General features: G+C 35.8%; 1 protein-coding gene across 10 annotated transcripts in view; it reads left to right on the top strand.

The window, feature by feature from the left end:
* EDEM3 (ER degradation enhancing alpha-mannosidase like protein 3) overlaps positions 1 to 23618 on the top strand; it is a 69408-nt gene extending 45790 nt beyond the window's left edge. For 2 of the 10 annotated variants that reach the window (XM_045452665.1, XM_045452674.1), the window contains 8 exons: positions 4200 to 4365; positions 4613 to 4767; positions 5689 to 5845; positions 7876 to 8067; positions 9403 to 9568; positions 12742 to 12927; positions 14213 to 14260; positions 19570 to 23618. In XM_045452665.1, the coding sequence (XP_045308621.1) occupies positions 4200 to 4365; positions 4613 to 4767; positions 5689 to 5845; positions 7876 to 8067; positions 9403 to 9568; positions 12742 to 12927; positions 14213 to 14260; positions 19570 to 19973 (1474 nt within the window). In that variant the 3' untranslated portion in view covers positions 19974 to 23618. The remainder of the gene's footprint in view (positions 1 to 4199; positions 4366 to 4612; positions 4768 to 5688; positions 5846 to 7875; positions 8068 to 9402; positions 9569 to 12741; positions 12928 to 14212; positions 14261 to 19569) is intronic. The other 8 variants (XM_045452670.1, XM_045452671.1, XM_045452666.1 and 5 more) reach the window with 8 other exon arrangements.
* Positions 23619 to 24085: the final 467 nt, after the last annotated feature.

Raw genomic sequence — 24085 nt, 5'->3', positions numbered from 1 at the left:
CTTGTATCTTGAAGGATGAACAAGGGTTAGGAAGAAGTACTAAAAGGACTTTGAGGCAGAGGGACTAGAGGCAGGTGAGACACAGCACTCGTCATCTACTCGGAGTTATCCCTTAGTCCTTCACTCCGAGTATTTAGATAATAATTAATGAGGCTTGGGACCTACTTCCCTGATCATAGCTGATGAAAACTGGTTAGGTTTTTAGAAACTGGCCTGCAGATACCAGCAAGAAATGAAAGCAAATAGGCTGTGTATTTGTTTTTAACATGTATTCACTGCTTCCCACCTTCTGGGTGCTTTTTTTTTTTGAGAGAGAGTGAGAGATGGTATGCAAGCACAGCAGGGGTGTGGAGAGGGAGCAAGAATCCCAGGCAGGCTCCTCACTGAGCATGGAGCCCCAGTGCAGGACTCGATCTCACAACCGTGAGATCATGACCTGGGCTGATATCAAGAGTTGGATGCTTAACCAACTGAGCCACCCAGGCACCCGGACACTCTTCTGATTAAGCACTTTCTGTGTTTAACTCATTTGATCTTGAACTCTCTGAAGTGTAATTTCTACTATAATCTTCATTTTATAGATGAAGAAGCTGAGGCACAGAGAAATTGGGGGACTTACCTAAGGTCACACATTAGTAAAGTCAAGTCCAGATTCCCATCAACACTTGAACTCTAAGAACACGAAGCTCTTGAACACCATGCTATTCTGGCAGTTCATTCAAGGAACAATAATTAAATACCTTCTTTATGCCAGGCACCACACTTAGGTGTGGGGATGGAAAAAGAAATTAGAATCAATTCCTGCCCTCCCATGACTTAACAGTTAGTGGAGAAGATAGGTGTATAAAGACGTAATTGCAACCATGTGATTTGTGCTGTGGTGGAAAAAAGGGGTAACAGGTTGAAGAATTACAGAGGAACACATGATTTATCCTGCTTAGACAGTTCTAGTTTTCTAAATTTAACATTCTTTTTTTCCCCAGTGAATATTCCTTACATGACGTTGTTTCTAGACCTTTTACCACTGCCTTTGCCCTAATCTGATTTCATATTCCAAAATATAGAGTATCTCTTAAAATAACAAGTCCAGAATTAATCACATTTAAGATGTGCCTGGCAAAAACATCACTGTTAAGAACAGTTGTAAGGTTGCTAATTTTCTGAGGGGCTAATGGGTTTACACCCTCTATTCAATTGAGTATCACTGCTTCATCAAGTCTGTTCCTCATGACAGCATTGAGGGCAGCATTGTATCTTTTAGGCAGTTGGCCGAACGAAAGGTTGAGAAGTACTAATCCTCATCATTCTGTGTTATTAGATGTGCTTTAGATTTTTTAGCAGCTTTATTAGATTCACCTCACGGTGAACTTGTAGCCAATTGACCTCAGTTACTTGTGGCCTGCTGACCAATGGGTATTCTCCATCCTACTTTTGAGTAAATGATTTTTTTTCTTTAGTGTAAACTTAGAACTTTATACTTACCTCAGCAAAATTTGGTTTTGTTGGGGTGTGTGTATGTGTATGTGTTTCTAGACCTAAAAGAGAGCTTGAATCTCATCTTAGTCATCTAACATATTACCTAAGTTCAGTGGGCTGCAGTTTAAGCGTACCTTAGAAAATTTCCATCTAAATTGGCAGGAAGAATTCTGGTTAGGACCAAGACCGGTGTACCTTATGGTGTGGAACTTGAGAGTTTGCAGGTTACAAGCTCTTTGCATTTGGTTGCTTATTCCTTTACAGATCTACCAGTGCTGTCACCTGCCTCACCAGTGTCCCTGCGCCCATGTGCACACATGCGTGCGCACACACACACAATTTTCTGAATGGGACTATCTGTATTTTCTTTATAATAATGATCACTGGAAAGAATTTAAATGGCAAAAATAATATGAAAATCTTCGCTAAGACACTTCCCCTACATGCCCACCCTAAGATAACCACGGTTGGCAATTTGATAAATAGTCTTCCAGACAGTTTTATTGCATGTATGTTTGCATTTGTTTTTTGTTGTTTTTTTTTTTTTACTGTTATTTTTATTTATATTTGAGAAAGATACAAAGAAAGAGAAGGAGACGAATCCCAAGCAGGCTCCATGCTGTCAGCGCAAAGCCCAACCTGGGGCTCGAACTCATGAACTGTGTGAGATCATGACCTGAACTGAAATCAAGGGGCGCCTGCGTGGCTCAGTCAGTTAAGCATCCGACTTTGGCTCAGGTCATGATCTCACGGTTCGTGGGTTTGGGCCCCACATCAGGCTCTGTGCTGACAGCTCGGAGCCTGGAGCCTGCTTCTGATTTTGTGTCTCCCTCTCTCTTTGCCCCTCCCCTGCTCACACTGTCTCTCTTTGTCTCTCAAAACTAAATAAATGTAAAAAGAACATTAAAAAAAAAAAATAATATGAAAATCTTTGCTAAGACACTTCCCTTACTTGCCAGCCCTAAGATAACCATTGTTGGCAATTTGATAAACAGTCTTCCAGACAGTTTTATTGCATATATGTTTGCATTTCTGGGTTGTTGTTTTTTTTTTTTTACTTTTATTTTTATTTATATTTGAGAAAGATACAAAGAAAAGGGGATGAATCCCAAGCAGGCTCCGTGCTGTCAGCACAGAGGCCAGTGTGGGGCTCGGACTCATGAACTGTGTGAGATCATGACCTGAACTGAAATCAAGAGTCGGTTGCTTAACTGACTGAGCCACCCAGGCACCCCAATGATTTTTTAATACAAATGAGATTATATGATAAGATACCCAGTTTGCTAGCTTTACCCAACTCATACTGTAGTGATCTATAATGTCTCCATTCTTTTCTAAATGTTTCCAAATCATCTGTTTCATAATCATTTCTACAATTCACCACAAGTCAACACTGTGTTCATCAGTCTATACTTCTCAAGCTAACATTTTTTCATGATAGTAACTCTCCGTTATCATAAGTATATTGCAGGTTGACAGGGCATGTTTTATCTATTCTGAAAAGGTTAACTACAAAATGTTCAAAAATTTTTGTGACATTACAGGTGAGTAATGAAAGTCATCCAAAAATGAAACATCATTGATGTGTAGGAAAAATAAGGATAGCTGTGTTTTGAGCTTATACATATGCCAGGTGCTATGCTAAATAATGGATTTAGAGTATCTCATTTAGTCTTCACCCCAATGTTAGGCAGGTATTGTTATGTCCTTTACAAAAAAATAAACTGAAACTCACAGTCCTTATATAATATCCCCATGATAACACAGCTAGTCAGTGAAAGGCCTTTTCTTTTTCCAGAGCCTGTGTTCTTGTCACTGTGTTCCATTGCCTCTCTAGTTCATTCTTTTTGTAATACTGCTAAAAGTTTCATTTGATTTAGTAAACGTTTATTGAGTGCCTACTGTGTGCCAGGACTTGTGCTTGGCAGGAGATGTAAAACTATGTCATCTGTCCAGTAAGCCACAAGTTACTACCACCAAAACCTAGGACTCTTTGGGAGGTAGTAAATGTAATGAAATTTCATGTTACTGTAACTACATCTAACAGCTGTGCTTTTTCTGCCACTTTTGATTTTATTAAAAGCTTTTCTTTAAAATGTTTATTAAAACATTATAACATTGAATCATTTGTAAAGTCATATATATTTATATTTTTATTCCCTTTGTTCTATATTCCCTTCTTGACAGGTATTTAAATATTTACAGTTACAATCATAGTCCCTGTGATTTTGTGTTGTACTTTTTTCTTGTAATTTTTTAGAAATGATTTCCTTTACCTTAAAACCTTCTTGTATATAACTTAAGTGTCTACATCATGAACTCCATCAAAATTGTATTACTTTATCCAATTTAATTAATATTAATTGACAATTCTTGTATGGCTCTTACTAGTAAAGTTTCATCTGCATTACCTCCCTGTTGTTGCTTCTCTGTAGAAGAAATGGAAAACTCTCCTTCATTGGAAGGCCAATAGGAAAATCTTGTCTGCACCATTGACAAGATTTAGTGTGCCTGTGTGGTAGGCAGTCCCTCTGGTCTTTTTCATTTCCTTGGAATATGCTTGGAGTCAAGACTATTACCACCGGGGGATAGATGGATTCTGTAGTACTTTGGACATCTAAATTGATATAGACATGTTTATTGACCTTGACTCTTTGGCTTTCAGATAGTTGGTATTTGAATATTTTTATGTTCTAAGATTTAATTATGACCTTTTATTTTAGAATGGATTCTTTTTTCTTGGCTGAGATGTTTAAATATCTTTACCTGTTATTTGCCGATAAAGAAGACATTATCTTTGACATAGAAGATTACATCTTTACAACAGAAGCTCATCTGTTACCTCTTTGGCTCTCTACTACAAATCAAAGCATCTCTAAGAAGAATACAGTAGGTTATGTTTTTTAATTAAATGTTTTATTGTCTTTTATGTGTTTATTTTTCCAAGTGAAAAGTAATCTGTGCATAGAATTCAATAAATATATGTATGGTAGGAGGAAAAGTACACTTGATATTTTCTTTTTTTCCTTTATTGCATCCTATATATTCTTATATTTCATTTAATGTTTCATTTGAACAACTGTAATGTTAAGTAAAATAATTATTTTTATTTACATAACATTCTTTTATATTGTAGACTTCAGAATATACAGAACTGGATGACAGTAATTTTGATTGGACTTGTCCAAACACTCAGATTCTCTTCCCTAATGACCCGTTGTATGCTCAGAGCATTCGTGAACCCTTGAAAAATGTGGTGGATAAGAGCTGTCCTAGAGGCATCATCAGAGTGTAAGATGTATTATTTTATATTTGTTAATATTAAAGTTAATTGTTCGTAAATGATAGAGAATGTAAGGAACATATAACAGCCCAAAAGACGTTTACTTAGACCAAAAATATTGAAGCATATAGTTACCAGTAATTAAAAGTTATTCATTGGTAAAGTTATATGAAAAAGTTTATTCTGCAGTAATGTCTTTTTCTTATGGAAATTTTCTTACGGAAATTTATTATGGTGTATCTTTTGTTTAATGAACTAAGTATTAATGGTCAGTGGGTGGCATATAGTAGTTTTTAACTTCTGTAGTTCATTTTTACCCAGAATAGTTCCATCAGATATTTCCACATGTCTTGTATATGTAGAAAATATTTAAAAAATATTTTTCCTTTAACTGTGTTTTCTACATAAGGAAAGTATAGATTTTGTTTTAATTGATTTTATTTTTTGATGAAGTACTTATTCTTGATTTTTAAATAAATTTTTTTGGCTTAATGAGTTCATTTTTTCCCAAATAGTTACATTGAAAAGCCATTAATAAATTTAAAAAAATTTTTGAGTATTGTTACTCACTGATAGAAGTATTGTTTTACTTTTAAAATATTGGGAGAAAAGTCTGTTTTTCAAGGGAGAAATCGGTAATAACAAACCCCCAAGCCAACCTATCCTGTACCTTCAAATAGTTTATAAGGCTGTTGACTAAGACAGTCCTGCAGATAATATACATGCTTTGATAATTGTAAAATATTTGAGAGTTATACCACTTAATAACCTAAGTAATATATGGGAAAATAACTGTTTCCAGTTTTTTCCAGTTTCACTAGTTCTATAACTAGCAATTTTGCAAATACCTACAGTTATTTTTATTTGCCTTCTGTTTTTCCCCAGTTCTGATTTGTAGTTTTTTAAACTTTGTCTGTAATTACTTTTAGCAGAGAGGAGAGTTTCAGGAGTGGAGCTAAACCCCCTCTGAGAGCCCGAGATTTCATGGCCACTAACCCTGAACATTTAGAAATCTTGAAGAAGATGGGGGTGAGTTTGATTCACCTCAAAGATGGGAGAGTCCAGTTGGTTCAACATGCAATCCAAGTAAGCCATTGCTGTACTAATTAGATACCATCTCTGCCCTCTGTGGTCTCATTAGCTTGAATAAGATAATGACATTTGGCTTTCTAATAACTTTTAATAGATGATTTAGAGAATCATTCTAGAATTTTAGGACTTGGAGAGGTATCTTGGAAAGCCATGTAATTCAACCCTTTCATAGGCTAGATCAATTAAATCATAAAAAGGTTAGGTAGTTTGCTTAAATTGATATAGTCAAATGTAGGGCTCGAATCCAAATTTTTCTGTTTTTCAGCCCCTTGTCTTTCCATAATTTAGAGCATAATCTTAAAAGCTAATAATTAGTTTTAATATCTCTGTAGTTTACAGTATTTTAGTTTCCAAAACATTCCTGAATCTAAGTATTTTATTCGTTATGGAAATCAAAAGTTGCATGTACATACATGTCTATGCCTAGGAAAGATAACAAATTTCCCTTTGGGGAAAATTCTATTGTTTTTTTGCTGGAAAAGCTTTCATAACATGAGGCCTTTTAATTACCCAGCTTATTAGTATATTGATTCTGAGAAAACTACATAGTTTGCTAAATAATTTCAACCTGGATCCATACCAGGTATCCCTTAAATTCAGCCTTCCCACAACCTTAGTTTCTGTCTCAGAATTCTGTTTCATCTCTGTTGTCACATCCATCCTTCCTCAAAGAGTATTCTATCCACTTCCTTATGTTTCACTTACTGTCACTTCTCAATAGTGGGAGTGACATCTTTAACTACATTACTTTTACTTATGCCACCAATGACATAATTACCACCCAATGGCCTCTTAATCCTTACTTGATTGAATTTTTCTGTAACTGTTGACTGACCTCTTTTTAAAACCTATCCCTTTCTTGGCTTCCAGGGCATTCCAGCAACATACATCTTTCCTACTTTTCTGTTCTTTGCTTTGTGGATTCCTTTGGAGCTCTCCTTTTTTGGTACAACCACTCAACGTAGGCACTGCCAAAGAACCTGGATCATACCCTTTTCTCTCTATACTCTTCTTCAGCAGTCTCCTCCGTTTCTACAAGTTTCTACAGCTGTCGTCTTTGTACACATGATTTCTTAGATACACATAGGTAACCCTGACTCCTAATTCAGCTTTAGTCTGCCTCTCATACGTGTCTGCATCTCCGTCTCAATCTGTCCAAACCTGATTTAATTATCTCTTCCTGTCCCCACCTCAGTCCATCTCTTTTCCTTTTTGTTGTCCGTCTCAGTAGACCCTAACATCATTCTCCTAAGTCACCGAAACTGGACATACCAAGATAGGCTTGAACTTGTCTCTGTGTCCCAACCCTCTCTGTTTTCTTTCATCCTCTGACTCCTGTCAAATCCAAATGGCTTTTCCTGTACAGTCTCAGGAATCCACCTTCTTTCTACCATAGTCAGGCATTCTTTAGCTTTTCCTCTGTTAAGACTCAATTCACATGTCATTCTAAATATTTCCCAGATGCACACTGGCAGAATCAATCATTCCCTTGTCTGTGCTGCTAGTCTACTTTCCCACCGGAGAATTTTATCATAGGTAATTTTACATGTCTGTCTCCTCTGGATACAAACTTCTTAAAGTGAAAGACTATCTCCCCACTTCCTAGTGAAGTGCTGGAGCCCAACACTAATAGATGCCTGATACATATATTTTGAATTTAATCTGGTTGTTGGTTCGTAATTCCAAAGAAGCGAAGTGTGGGTCAGGTATGAGGTTTATTTCTGAAAAGAGGAAGCAGTAGGGAGAAATCAAGCATAGTATTAGCATTTGAGCATTTGGTGGAAGTCTAATACTCCCATTTGTATCAGAGTGGTTTGTAGAACAGTGAAAGAGACATTGATAAAGATTATAAATTTACTTTCAGAAAATATTTCCAGAAGTAATATTTTTGAGGACAAAAAAAGCCATAAAATATTTGATAGGGACCAAAACTGAAAGGGAAAATTATTGTAGTAGTATTTAAGAAATCAGAAAGTTGAAAGTTTTCATAAGGAAAGGATAAAATGAATTTGTTTTTTTCCTAGGCTGCTAGTTCAATTGATGCTGAAGATGGGTTGAGGTTCATGCAGGAGATGATTGAACTGTCAAGTCAGCAACAGAAAGAACAGCAGCTACCTCCACGAGCTGTACAGATTGTTTCCCACCCATTTTTTGGCAGGGTAGTGTTGACTGCTGGACCAGCTCAGTTTGGGCTAGATCTGTCTAAACATAAAGAGGTGTGTACACTTACAATGTACTTGTTGAAATTGAATTTAAAGTATTGTGTAAGTATTATCTAATTTCTTAGTCGCTCTAATTTATTAAACCTAAATATTTAATTTATTAAAACCTAAATATTCACTCTCCCAGATTAAAGAAGATTAAAGTTAAAAACATATCTTGAAAATTTTGAGTCATAATTTATGTATACAACATACTTACAGGATTTTACTTAAAATATTGTTTAGATACTGTCCATTTCTTGGCCTGTTCTCTAATTTAGTATCTTTAAATGATCTAACAATGGGTTTGGGGACTTTCTAACCACTACTAGAACCTTTTGTTGAACAATAAGCTAACTTGGAGCCTTAACGTAGAGAACAGCTCTAAAAGCAGAGGTGTTTTGGCCCAAGTGGCTATGGAGAGTGATGCTGAGGTCCCACCAGACCAATAGGAAGACCACTAAGCTAGCCCATCCCCTTAGTTTTAACACAGGAAACAAAGACCTGCATTGCTAAACAGTGCACAAGTTTATCTAATTGGTTGCAGAGTTGGGACCAGACACAAGTAGCCTGACCATCTAAAGCCAATGGTCTTTGAACTCCATTACCCCTAATTTAGGCCATTTTTATATGTGTATTTTAAAGCTATATAGGTTTGTGGATTGACTCATCCATTCAGCACCTCTTTATTGAGTCCCTACTATATTCTAGGCACTGTTTTATTAGGTGTTTGCTGTATATCAAGTTTACAAAGCCAATGAAGATCCATGCCCTCATGGAGTTTATGTTCTAAGAGAGGGATATTAAAATATCTTTATTTTAGCATCTTTAAAGTCAGTTCTCTAGTGGATTTAATTTTTCTAAGAAGAAGAACTGCTTACAGATTCATGTAGACTAAATCCAATTTTTTCCTCTTTCAAAATTTTTTCTGGCTACCAGTGATGATTTAAAAATGGTTACCAGCTATTTTAATTGTGGGTGTGGGTACATAGTGAAACTGCCTACAGATTTACGTATTCCAACTTTACCACTCACTAACATTGTGTCTTTGAGCATACTAGGTAAACTGAGTCTCAGTTTCCCCATATGTAAAATGGAAATATCATCTGTATTATTTTTCTTAGAGTTTTTATAAAGATCAGATTTAGTCATTTATGTAAAAATGCTTTATAAACTGCAGAGCACAGTAAAATGTCAGTTGGGTACTATATGATATGCAAAATGTTCAAAACAAAAATTTATATATTGGATGTGTTATCATTAGAAAAGAAATAAGGCTTATTTAAAACTCTAGATAGTGAGTGATTTGAGAAGATAAAGGAATATTTAAGTTACTTTTATTTCTGACAGACGAGAGGATTTGTTGCAAGCAGTAAACCATACAATGGTTGTTCAGAGCTCACTAACCCCGAGGCAGTGATGGGAAAAATCGCTTTGATACAAAGAGGACAGTGCATGTTTGCAGAAAAGGCACGCAACATTCAGAATGCTGGTGCCATTGGTGGCATTGTTATTGGTGAGTAATCCTCTGTGCCATTGTGTTGATGAGGAGATGATTTTTAGGATTTTTTCCTTGTATTTTTCAAAATTTTATTGGAATTCATCATATTATTTTTACTTCACTAGTCAGTGTAATGGATGGGTAATCCAGTGACACTCTTAATAATTTCTATGTATCTTGTATCTTTTTTGAAAGTCTAGATTTAGGTTTCTGTATATTAATGCCAGTGAAAGTGTGTGTGAAGGCAGGGTACCCCAAAGCACCCAACACTGTGAATAAAAAATGTGCTTTGAGATCCAAAGCCCCTTAAAGGCAAGAATTACACCCTGTCACCTCCAGTGGGGAGCCATTAAAAATACTCATTCCTCCACAAAGTTGCAGGGTTTGGAGTCAAATACATGGGGGAACAGTTCCTGGCTCTGCCACAAGATCATGGTGTAACCTTGGCCTTGGCCCAGCTTTAGTTTATCAGTTTATTCAATAGAATTTTTTTTAAGCTCCAGTGAAAATGTTAATAAATATCTTTTAGGTGGTTGTAAGGTTTGAAGATAATAATACATAAAATTTCTTAGCATAAGGGCTTACATACCATAGGTATAAGTACTAATTGCTAGCAAATTTTTATTTTCTTGGGTCTTTTTCCACTGAAATTACAAACTCAAATCATTTTACCTCTGCATTTCAACCAGTGTGTTCTGCTTTTTTATTTTTCATAGAAAATCACTTATAACAGGCAGTCCGTGACTGTCAGGGAAAATATGCATTTTGACACTATAATAGTTTATATTCAGAACTAGAAGACCTGAGGTCACATCCTAATTATGAAGTTAAGTTTTTATAGTGTCTCTCACAGGGGAGATCAATTTTTGAATTTTTTCTTTCTTATTAGAATAGATTTCCTTTTTGAATTCAAGATAAATAAAAAGACATTTAAAATAAGATATTAGGATTTAGGGGCTCCTGAATGGCTCAGTCAAACATCTGACTCTTAGTTTCAGCTCAAGTCATGATATCACGGTTCATGGGTTCGAGCTCCACGTCAGGCTTTGCACTGCTGGTGTGGAGCCTGCTTAGGATTCTCTCTCTGCCCGCCGCCCCCCCCCCCCCCCCTTGCACGTGTGCTCTCTTTCTCTGGAAATAAATAAATAAATAAAACATAAAAATATATGTTAAGGTTTATTTCAACGAAAATAATTTAGGACGTTTAAGATAAAATATTAGGATTTGTTTCAATGAAAAAAATTATTTATTGTCTATGCCTACTTTAAAATTTTTTTAATGTTTTTTTATTTTTGAGAGAGAGAGAGTGCATGCACGCACAAGCCAGGAGGGACAGAGAGAGAGGGAGACACAGAATACAGAGCAGGCTCCAGGCTCTGAGCTGTCAGCACAGAGTCCAATGTGGGGCTTGAACTCATGAACCGCGAGATCATGACCTGAGCCGAAGCCGGACACTCAACTAACTGAGCCACCCAGGCGCTCCTGTCTGTGCCTACTTTTGAGCCACAGTAATGGAGTAGAGAACTGCATAGTCCAAAACATTCACTTTCTGGCCAATTACAGAAACAGGTCGCTGCTGATGCTCCGCTCAAATCATCTCTCTATCCTTAGTTATTTTCCACACAGAGATATCTTTTATTGAAGAATTTAATGCTTGTCATCACTATCACTTTGAACACCTCTTCACCAAGACTTTAAAATATAAAAAGTAAAGTCTGGAACATAAGTGGAATAGTTACCATTTTCCCTATAAAGTGTGACTCTTGTGGTATTCTCTAGTCTGCGAGGTTTGTCAAGTCAAATGTTGTCTTTAGTAGTTATTAGTAGCAGAATCCTCTACTGAGTTCTGTGGGTAAACAAGAGGCAATGATCTTTATTCTCAGAAAATTTAATTTTTAAAAGGAAGCTTTCTTGTATTATAATTTCTTTTTCCTATGTTTTTTTGTTTCTGATGAAGTATTTTGTTTTTTCTAGTTTTAATTGTAAATAAATGAGCTAATAATTAAGACTAAGTTTTTTACCGCAAGTACTAGAAGTAAAAATTATCTTAGAATAATCATTTGTCTGCAAGAGACAGTAATTGATTAAACTGGTTTAAGATGGAAAGTTTGTTTACTACATGGGACTGGATTATTTTAATTGAACACGAAAGAAGTTCAACTGAGCAAAAATCATCAGGAACCATGATTTTTTAAGTAGCATTTTTCACATCTGTCTCTTATCTCTGGGTCTTCCTAGACTCTCTTCTCTGCATCTCTTTGCAGTTCTGCTTCACTCTCTAGCTTCTCACCAGCTTGTTCCCTCTGTGCCCATTAGTTCCAAGAAGTCTTTGTAAAATTGCAGCCTCAACCATGAGTCTGTTATTTTACTAGATCACTACCCCCTGCTACCCGGAGCAGTCATTCTGTGTGCCACTTCTAGGTCCTCCAGAGAGACTGTCAGGTGGCCATGCTTGTCTAGTCAGTTATTGCTAAGGAGGTGGGTCCTCAGAGCAAGCTCTCTGAGAAGGGACAAGGAGGTTCTTCACCTGGCGTGTGCAGTTAGAGGTGGACATGGCTGGCCCCGTGGTCAAACAGTATTGAGCAGTCCTACTGCGGTTAGCTAACCAATGTAAACTAACAGTAATGGTCACCTCAACTTACAGAGCGGAAACGACTATCATAATTCTTCCTTGTGAGCAGTATATAAAAAAGAACTACCAATAGGTAGTTTGGTAAATGCCATTAAAGGAAATCTTAAGCAACAATAAAATTTCATTCATAGTTCTATCATTGTAATCCAAGTCTTTGAGTGAAAAATCCAAGGCTTTTCATAAGCATATGGAAGTTTTTAGTCATAATCATAGAATTTTGAGTTCTACTTTTTTCATGTAATAATAATAATCTGTTTTCCTGGGTGTCCCATCCAGTACTTAATTATAATTTACTTATAATAGTTCACAGTTGTTCACAATTATAAGTAGCACTCCAGTAAACTACTTTGGGAGTAAATCATTTTGCTTCTTTTGAGTTCTTTCCTCAGGATAAATTTCTAGGAGTGGAATTAGTGAGCCCCAAGTATGTTCATTTTTATGATTCTTGATGCATAAAATAAATGCTGCCAACAGGGAAAAAAAACAGTAAAGTTTTGTCTGTAGATCTTTTTAATGGACAGATGTTTTTATGTTTGCTGTATTCATTTTCTGCTAGATGACAATGAGGGGAGCAGCAGTGATACTGCCCCTCTGTTCCAGATGGCAGGTGATGGGAAGGACACAGATGACATCAAGATCCCCATGCTATTCTTATTTAGTAAAGAAGGAAGTATCATACTGGATGCCATCCGGGAATATGAGGAGGTGGAGGTGCTCCTTTCTGACAAAGCAAAAGATAGAGGTAAGGGTAAAAAAAATCCTTGTTTTTGATGTAGCTTAGCATTAGTTTTACTAGTTTGATAACAAAAATGAGTTATAGAAAGTTATTTTTGGTGCACTGGTAAAAGAAGTTAAAAAGAAGATGCTTTCAATATATATTTTTCTTTTGGAAATAAGAGTTGCAAAACATTTACTTTGCTTTGTTTGCTGACTTAGGATGCTTTCAGAATAATGTTTTTTACATGTAATTTATCATTTTTGCTATGGTCCTGCCCAGTGATAAACATATGGGGGAATATATCAAGAGAGTCAATTTAAATATCCACACATGTTCACCATTCAGTTCTGCTGATACTAGATCTTACATTTCTTTGATAAGGAATAAAAAGATTGTATCGAGTGGTATTGTATACAGTATACTAGTAATTAGGTTTCAGCAGGCCACCAATAATCAAATGACCACTGTCTTGTTGAAGGCAGTACAAATCTAGCAGCTTCTACCCACTGAGGTGTAGGTTTATCACATAGGGATTTATAAGTTATAAGAGATATAAGTGATGTCTGAAGAACAAGGCAGCATGCCTTAATTCACGATAATATATAGTCCTCTATAGGCCACAATGTTTGTTAGTTATTTGAAAGCTATTCGAAACCCAAATTATTGTATAAACGGCAGGTCTTACTGGTATTCTCTTATATTTCACATCCTGGGATAGTGGAGAAATGAGGGAAAGTGAACCATCAGACATAGACTACTACCATCCTGCTTATGGTAGCCGCACCTCCTGATCTACCGGAGGAGCCTGGAGGGAGAACTCTATTTCTCCCATTACCTGTAAATGGCTAAAGTTGTGTAATTGGTGCAGGTTGTTGAATCCCCTGGGATGTTTGTTTCACAGATATGTAGGAAACTGATTCAATTCAGTGTAACTTCCAAGTGAAACAGTAAAAAAAAAAAAAAGGTTAGCTATAACCTAGTGCTAGCCAAGTCAGTGTTGTTTTGTCTTGTCTTCTCATTCTTATAGTGCTTTATTCTTCTTTGAGATCCTTTCAAGTGTCAACTATTTAAGAACAACGGAGTAGGACATATGTACATAAGGATGTAGAGTTGGGAACAACAGAATAGAAAGGATTTCTAATCTTAAATCCTCCTGTGTTTGTGATTTTATTTCCCCAAGTCCTTTTACTCAACTCTTTCCTACGTATATGCATTTATGCACATCAAACACAGGCAAATTATTATTCCATATAAGTCTTTAATGCCTTTGCTTTTCTCCCCCCATTTTGTGCTACCATTGGAATTTCAGCAGCAATATTAAAAGGTAAAATGATTCCAAGCTACATTATTAACAGTAGTAAGTATCTTGCATTAATAAGCCTTAAATTATATATATGTATATATGTATTTGTGTACGTGTATATATCCACACACATGCATATGCAAATATATATATATATATAATTGTGTTTCAGTGGATATCATGATAATTATCTTGTTTAATGTGATTAGATTATTTTCATGTCTAGTCAGCTGTCCCATGATAATAATTCTTTTTCGATCCTGTCATAACAAATCCTGTGAATTATATATCCATATAATAGATGAATTCGCTAGTCCATGTCAATGCAAGAGTCAGTCTAACAAAGACGTTGTTTTGGCATGTGTTACTTTTGATCACTTTTATTTGAATACAGTATAAAGTATGTAAAATATCGACTTTGTTTTAGAAATGTGTATGTGTGTAGGAGTACATGGGATTAGGACTACAAGATCATAGCAAAGCATGTGCTTCCCATACTAGAGAAAGAATGTGAGAAAAGATAAATTCTATAGGTAGCACCCCCCCCATCTGTGGGAGATATGTTCCAAGACCCCCCAGTGGATGCCTGCAACTGGATAGTATATCCATCTGTATATTTGCCATGTTTTCCTATGCATACATACCTGTAATAAAGTTTAATTTATAAAGTAGACACGATAAAAGGTTAATAATTATAACTAATAATAAACTAGAACAGTTATAACAATATACTGTAATGAGACTTAGGGGAATGTGGGCTTTCTCCAAATATCTTATTGTACTATACTCATCTTTCTTCTTGTGGTGATGTGAGATGATAAATTCCTACGTGATGAGATGAAGTGAGGTGAATGACATAGGCATTGTGACAGTATTAGGCTGCTAGTGACCTTCTGATGCTGTGTCAGGAGGAGGAGGGTCATCTGCTTCCTGACCATGGTTGACTGCAGGTAACTGAAACCTCAGAAAGGGAAACCGTGAATAAGGCAGGAGTGGATTACTGTACGAAAAGTATTATCTGAACAGTGTTCTATTTTAAGGACCTAGCAGTAAAAGGGCTTTACTTAAATTATATGTAAAGTTTTGCTGGTCTCTAAATTTGTTGAACTGTGATTCTGTTATAGAGTCATCTTTTGACACAAAGTCTTGAAAAATTCCCTTTTTTATGTAGGTCTTTCAGGCACTGTGCAACTATATTTACTAAATCAATGTAACACTATTATCAATACAACAAAAAAATCGACAATAGTTTTAGTAAATCAACTACTTCATTCAGAATACTTAGGAAAATATCCTAAGAAGTTAATGTCTGTGGTGGTTGTCATTGATTTGTCTTGTGCCATTACTGTATGCGTCAGTGTTTCTCTTCTGCATCAGAATCAGCTGATGTACTTGTTACAAGTGTGGATTCCAGAGTCCTACTCCAGAATATTGAATCAGACTCTCTGAAGGCAGGGGACCAGAATCTGACATTTTAAACAAGCATCGCAGATAATCCCACTCAGCTACACTTTAAGAAGCACTGAATAGTACTAAGTAGGCACTTTTTTTTTTTTTTTTTTTTTTTTTTAATTTCCAGCTATGTCTGAGCCATATTGTACCATCAGGGGTACCAGGTAAGATTGTATAAGTACCCCAAACAATTAGCATCCTTAAAATCTCAACATTAAATGTCCTCCAGATTGCCCTTTAAAAATCTCATTGCACAAATCCATACTTCCTGTATAATGTCATACAGTTTGGATCGAGCAGTTCTTCCCACATATTAATACAGAAAATAGAAGTCCAGAACAAGCCCCCCACTCCCACTGTTAACTGTCTTATTCTGAGAAGTCCCGGCCATTAATACAGAAATATCTGCAACAGTCCTATCTGCTAGCAAAAATGTTCACGTATCTTACTACGCATTCTTCAGAAGTAAAGCATTCTTAATTTATCAAGTGGAAACATTGCTTCCTCGGGTCAAACCAGTCATACATCTAAAAGTTAAGTTATCCACAGAAGTTTTAATATTATGTCTGTCATGTGTGCCCCGTCTTCCCAAATTTCAAGAGTTTATAAAGGTACTTAGTCCAAACCTGTGCTCACAAACAAAATACACTGTGCTCTTTCATTTAGGTCCAAATTTCAAACAGTTTATAGTTAAGAATCCATTTCCCTTTCTCAGTATTTTCAAGGGGAAAAGACTCGTCATTTTAAAGGTTCAATACATTATCATGCTTGCAGTTTACAGTGTAGGCCTGTGGTGCCTTAAGAGCTGTAGAAGGATGTTTTCAGGGCTACTCCTATATTTCTGTCTACCTGATAAAGAGGCAGACAGAGAAAATAGGGGAAAGAGCGGAAAGGTGCCATGGTTTGAACTGCCCAAGGTTGAAGTCTGGCAGTGTTATTTTTCCTAAGATTATTTCCCACTGAACTCGATTGGGGTGAATGTGCCCTAAATTTGAACTGTAGGATTTGGGTTGCTATTGGAAAGGATTTGCTTCAGGGAAAAAAATCTAATATGTATGCAGAAGGCCTCTTTGCCTAGAAAGGAGCATCTGAAACCTTCTTTTAAGCAGAATCGATACATACCTGCCCTCCTTCTACAACCTGGCATGCTTTCTCATGCGTTTTTGCATTTGGACATCTCTTCCCTCTTTCTGGAAATGCTCATCAATCCCTGTGCCCATCCCCATGGCCCATTTTCTCTTTGAGGACATTTAGCCATCCTGCATACCCAGTTTAAATACCACCTTCTTTATGGAATTTTCTCTTATTCTTATAGGTAAAATTTAAAAGTGTCTTTTTAATGAGTTCTACTTTGACACTCATATCACATTGTATTTCTTTACCTGCTCTCATCTCTGTATTCTTGTTTCAGCAAATGCTGGTTGTACAGATGAATGAATGATTGTGGAACATCCAGTCTCTGAGTCTTTGCCAAGGCTCCCTTGTCCTTTTATTATTACAACTTAATAACTTTCTTGTCTTTGTATCTTGACATTTTCTTCACTCTTTTTTTTGCTTCCTGTGTTTCTGATCTATTCCTGAATTTAATGACATAGCTGCTAATGCTCTTAGGATCGTGGTACTCCATGCCAGTGCTAACAGGCACCTTAGAATCAAAATGTGTATTAGTGTGGCAGACACTGACTCCTTCCTTCCTTTTCCTATTTCTCCATCTGCCATTTTTACTTTCCTGATTGCTGCCTCTTTGCTATTTACCAGCTCTTCTCATATATTCCATGTGTTTCCAGACTAGCACTTCTTTTCCACTAATCTGTTTGTTTACTCCTATGCCAATAGTACAAGTTTGCTGTTTTGAGTGCATTTAGATATCTGATAAGGCAACTCTCCTCTCACTTTTTTACAATTTCTTCACTTCTCATTGATATATTCTTCCATAAGAACTTGAAAATAGTTCTATCTGCTCCCAAAAGAAAACAAAAAGAAGTAGAATGGGAACATGATGCTTTCATAGAAGTAGGAAGTTTTTGTTAAATATTATGACAGGAACATACCCTTAGCTACAAATATAATTAGATCTTGTTGTGTGTTTTCATTGAGATTTTATAGTATTAAGTAATATAGTCTTGTTCCTTTCATAATAAATTTGTTTTATAGTTTTTACTTTTATTGTGAAAATGGTACTTAATTTAATCCTAACCAGTTGTTACTAGAGAGAGGTTGTTTGCGTATGTATCTTATTTTTACCCTCTTTATCAAGTTCTTTTTTTTAATGGTATTTTTTTAAATTGAGAGTTGCTTTGAGTTTAAGCATACAATACAATTGAAAATTCAACTTGATCTTTTCTTTTCCTATATTTACACCGACTCTTCTGTTTTCTTATCCTTTTGTGTTAGCTAGATTTCCAAAATAATACTACATAATACATGTATCCCTCGGGTAATTTTGCCAAAAGCACAATTTTTATTACTAGACAAAACAGCACTACGCCCTTTCCTATTCTTCTAAAACTAGATTAATACAATTCTAGAAAAAAACTTGAAGGTTTTCTTTTTGTTTTCCCTTGAATTTAGGGTAGCCTAGTGTAAATGAGCGCCAAGCAGCCAGTTTCCGCTTTCTCTTCTTTGGTCACCACCATAGTTTTCCTGATTGTCGAATTCAAGTGTACCTTTTCCACAGCTTAGAAGAGAATGTGGAGACTCCCCCAACGCCCCCCTCCCCAAGAACTTAAACTTCCCTAGTCAGATAATCCTACTTAGAGTACGCATAAACACACCTGTCTGTACCTTCCTGCATACCTGTATTTCCTTTAGTTTTTCTGGTTTTATAATATGTCCATCTTCCCTTCCTTCTTTGATGGATTAACTCTACTTTTAAATCTGAGCTCAAGTGTCAGTTTCCAAAGGAAACCCTCAACTCTATTCTTTCCTATTCCCTGTAACCTTTCCTAGCAACATAAAACATGTCACAGAGTTTTCCATTTATTTTGTGTGATTATTTGGAAATGTTTTCCCCACCTGGACTAAAAGATCCATAAGGGCAAATCTGGTGTCTGTTTTTGCCTCGTTTTACCCCCAGTACCTTGCACAGTGCCCATCACACAGAGGACCCTCAGGACTTGCTTGCTGGCTAAGCACAGAGATTGAGGATGAGGCAGCATGGGGCATCAGTGCTGTGGAAGCACTTTCTTGTTGGAACCCCAAATAGGATGCTTCTAGTGGCTTCATTGTATATTCATTACAAGAGGTTTAACCTACTCTTAGCCTTCCAGTGGATTTTAAAATGGTCTTATAATTCATAGACTTACAATAATGAAATACAAGTTTTGTAAATAATCTTAGTTTGTGTCTTTATGAAAATATTTAACCACATTAGTACCCTCAAATCATCCAAAATTTTGTATTATTGACATTCTCATGGCTTACTGCATGGGAATTTCACTTTTCAAAAGAATATTATCTTAAAATATAGTTATGATAAGTGCTGTTTAAAATTTACTCTATTTCATATGTTCTCATGTGCAAGCTTTCCTGAATTGAGATATTTAATAAATTTTAGACCTACAATGCAAATCTATGTACACTTAAATAATAGTATTGTTTAGTGTATTCGTTGGCATATTTACTAATCCCCATTGAAGACTTGTCAGTTACTAGAGTCACTCTTTTCAGTTTGGAAGAATGTTTATTTTGTAATGGCACATTTTGCAAAATGAATATACAGAAAACATGTGATTACATGATTAAAGGCAGTCTTTTACTCTTCAGTGTTAATGTTCACTGCTCTGCATTAACATGTTTTTCTTTCTTTTTTATTTCTTCATTTTATTGCAACAACCAGTAGGCTGTTAAAAGTGTGATAGTAAATATTTTGAGTAGAAGAGTAGCATGAAGCTTGTTTCTTTCATGTACAGATCCTGAAATGGAAAATGAAGAACAACCATCCTCTGAAAATGATTCTCAGAGTGCTGAACAGATTACATCAAGTTCTCAGGAGGTTGATTTGGTTGATCAAGAGTCTCCTGAGGAAAGTTCTCTAAACTCTCAACCAGAATCATTATCTCCAGCAGATATGGACAATGCTGCAAGTGTTTCTCCTTCTGAACAGATTTCTAACCCCATGGAAAACCATGAGACTACAAGTCTTGATGGTGAATGTACAGATTTAGATAACCAGCTTCAAGAACAATCAGAAACTGAGGAAGATTCCAATCCTAATGTTAGCTGGGGTAAAAAGGTCCAGCCTATAGACTCCATATTAGCAGACTGGAATGAAGATATAGAAGCATTTGAAATGATGGAGAAAGATGAACTATGACTCACTAAAGAATCTGGTGGTAGGTATTTAAAAAGAAAAGCCAAACTGTGGTTAACAGACACCCGAATACTAAGCAGGCTCTCTAATGGGAGTCTTCTAGTATGGTGATGAGCAACCACGTTCTGACTGAGATAGTTAACATAGGAATCTGGAACATGCCGTGTTAGAACTGACCTTGCTTAAAACCGTCCCATCAAAAATGGAAACTCCCAACCCTCCCCCTCTCCCCACCCTGACCCCATGACAGCGTCGCGTGCCACCCTGCAGCACCTCAGGCCAGGAAAAGATTGCTGGCGTTCCTAGGAACCAGATTTCTGCAGTCTTGTCAGATAGACAAGAAACAAATTTGGTTAATAGTGGAGAGGAGAATAGGAATTTGTAGAGCTTTCTAATTAAAGGAAGTTCAGCTTTCTTGGTTTTGGGGTTAGAGACTCTTTGGGGAAAATACAGGTGAGTACTGCGGGCATTCTGGTTATGTTGCCTTCACAAAAACACTCAGAGTGACCTAAGTGATTGTGAAGCAGATGCATTCATGGTGAAAGCAGCCTTTGCTCATCACTTTCACTTGCTTCATTGTGTAACAAATGATCAAGAGGACTTGATTTTTTTTCTCTCCTCACAATGTCCTTTTCATTTAAACCAAAGGTGAAGCCAGTGTACTTTCTCAGTGAGTTCTCTGCATAAAGGCTAATCGTTGGGACCAGGATAAAAGGTCATATAATATATTGTGGAAATTGGTTACTTAATGCTTCTGAAAAATGGAACAAGGGGGAAACTGTAATGTTGTGATAATGAACTTGCCATTGGGCCTTCCATAGGGAAAGCTGTGACTGACCTGAAATGGCACTTAAAGTTCTGTCCTTGTAGGGCAAATTATAAATCTTTTCCAGTTCATCGCTCTTAGAGGTGATTAACTCTAGCCATCAGCCTTACTCCATCCCATGTTTAGTATGCAATTTGAGCCACAAGGGCCACATCGCCAGTAGCTGAGTACATTATGTTCCATTTTTCTATCTTAGGGAGCCATAATAAAACTGTGGTAGTAATCTGAAAATCCTAGGGAAACTACTATTTTTCTTCTTTGAAACTATGGTTTCTAAAGTTGCACCTAAGGAGTCTGTCACATTTTCTGTTGAATCATGGTTTTTAAGATGTTTCATTTTTGTTTTGTTTTAACAAATATTCCTTCTGATATGGACTTGAAAATTAGTCTATGGTAACCTGTGTAAAAAACTTACACAGTAGCAACTAACAAATAGCCATATAGCTTAATGAGAATTTCTTTTTCTTTTCTTTTCTTTTCTTTTTTTTTTTTCTTTTCTTTTTTTTTTTTTTTTTTTTTTTTTTTTTTTTTTTTTTTTTTGGTGGCAGTCTGGTGCTAGCCACATTTAAGTTTTTAAAAATTGTTGTTGATATCCTATAGACAGCCCTGTAGTTGAAATCATGGTTTTATTCATTTTATTTATTTTTTAAAACTTACCTAAATCAGTCTAAAGGAGTATTTGTGAGACTTAATTTTCTTTCTCTTTACCATGACATGACCTAATAGTCTTTTCTGAAAACAGTTTTGAGGTACTAATGAACTTAAACTGTATATGGAGCTGTTAAGAGAACAGCAGTGCTGTACTGTAGTTATGTATATTCATGTACAGTGTGTCTTAGATCCCAGGTAGTCATATTCTTTTGTAAGGGGATGAATAGCTGCTTTCAAAAATTCCGGCTAAATGTAACTGGGTCAATGAGTAATAAAACTAATAGAGAAGACACTTTTGGGGGGGAGAGGGGTGGGGAAGAGTAGTTATAAGATCATTATTGGCCCTTAATTAAACCTGACACTAAAGTGGATATTTTAGTCTTTCTGCATGTGAAATTTGGTGTAAGAAGATAGAACTATAATACATACAGTATATGGAAGGATAGATATAGTGCTTTGTTCATCTTAATTGCAAAGCTGCCAAAATAGCTGAAGCTTAATTATTTGACTTGCCTTGATTTGTAGGACTGGGGCTTTGAGAAAAGGAGCAGATGTTCCTCTAAGACTTTGATTACAGAAGCCTTATATACATTGGTTTGATTTTGTATTTGTAGCTCAGAGTCATTGTTGTCTAAATCCAACTTTCTAAGTTAGCAAAACAACGTAAAAAATTTTTTTTTCCCCACAAAGTTCTCATGGTAACGAGAACCAGCTTACTCTCCCTTCCTTTGGCCATTAGGGGGAGTTGTTGCCATTCATTGATGTCTAGAAGCAAATTGTTCACTTTTTTAGAAAAGTGAATCCTTAAAAAAAAAAAAAGAAAAAAAAATTTAAGAAATTATACTTTATACCCAGAATCATATTTGATTTTTCCCTAGTTAAGAAGGTATAATGTTCAGCCTCAAAACTCCCAGCATTATCATTATTCATTATTATTATTATTATTATTATTATTATTATTCAATGTACTGCCATGAAGTTGTTTTTGAGTTCATTAAAAAATTCCAACAGCATTAGGTTTTTGTTTTTTTTTAATGTTTTGTTTTTTAAATACCTTTGATAGACGTTTTATTTACTTCCTAAATATTCAGGGGATTCTATGAGACCCTGAATTTTAGAAACATCTGGTCTACCTCAGTTAAATGTTGACTGCATAGAAATAGAGATGAAGTGATCGCCACAGCCATAAAATTGTTTGAATAAGAAGGATTTATACAATGTTTACAAACCTGGAATCAAGTAAGGAATTTATCTGAAAGTGAAAAGTTAGATATTAGAGCAAGTGTTTAATTCAGGTATTTTCAAGTTTTAAAACTTAACTTGTTTACCTACTAAAAATAGCTATAGTTTTTCTGCTTATGAAAGTCCATTGAAATGATAATACCCTAATTTGCAATAATTTTCCCATAAAGTTTTAGGTATGAAAGAATTGTAATTTACTGGATATGTTTAGGATGGGATATTTTGTTGGCAGGTTTTTTTGTTTGTTTGTTTGTTTTTTTTAACATTTAATAGGCTTCCAACAAGAATACAGTTGTTTCAAGAACAAATTATTTTTTGACATTATACTTTTCCCTTTTTCTTCACAGTATTAGTAAAATGATAAATTGTGCACTCTCTGGTTTTAGTTTCTAATATGCTTATGCTTTTGAGAATTTTTTAAAAATTCAAATATTATCATCATAGCCCTTTTTACAATAAAACCAGCATTTGTTCTCTCACCAGACCCCATGTCAGATTCATTATAAAGGAAGCTCAGCATAAGTAATTCAAGTCGTGCTTATAATTTTGGAGGTGGGGTGGGCTGATTTAGTAAATATTCCAACCGGTCGTTTTATGCACAAGGCTTCAGTCAGAACATAGAAAAAAAAAAACATTCTGTGAATGAAATATTGTATGTTCAGATTTTATAAAAGACATTTTTAAAAGCCCAATTTACAGCCGTATATTTTCTTATGATGTAATTTATGAAAAAGATGTCTGTACTTACAGGTGCTGTAACACTACTGTTGTTGGATTTTATTGTTTGGTGATAAATGTATACAATATTTCTAAGGGAAACTATGTACTGTGATGTAAAAGTCTGGGCAAAATGTATATAATCCTTGTATATAATTGTGTATTTGATTATAATTACTGATTGTAAAGATTTAATAAAATATGTAAATATTCTGGTCTAGTTTTAATTTGGATTTTTAGCATCACTTTGCCTATCTTAAAAAATTTTTTTTAATGTTTTATTTATTTTTGAGAGAGAGAAAGAGTGAGCGAGCAAACAGGTGAGGGGCAGAGAGAAAGGGAGATACAGAATCCGAAGCAGGCTCCATTCTCTGAGCTGTTAGCACAGAGTCTGACGCAGGGCTCGAACCCACAAGCCGTGAGATCCTGACCTGAGCCGAAGTCGGACGCTTAACCGACCGAGCCACCCAGGTGTTCCATGCCTGTCTTTATACTTTGGTATCTTTTTAAAAAATTTTTTCATCACTCTGGCTGCCCTTTAATTTTCACTTTACCCCTGGGGGAGTGAATCTGGGAACAGGTTAAGGTATAGAAACAAACACTGAAGAGCTCCACAACTCAAATAGTGCCAAGGACCCTCAGAGCAGAGTTAGAGTTAGTAATTCACAGTGTCAATACT

Source organism: Leopardus geoffroyi, chromosome C3 (assembly GCF_018350155.1).
Source record: "Leopardus geoffroyi isolate Oge1 chromosome C3, O.geoffroyi_Oge1_pat1.0, whole genome shotgun sequence".
NCBI classification, from domain to species: Eukaryota; Metazoa; Chordata; class Mammalia; order Carnivora; family Felidae; genus Leopardus; species Leopardus geoffroyi.
The sequence above is the reverse complement of the archived record's forward strand: the minus strand, read 5'-3'. Positions and strand labels throughout refer to the sequence as shown.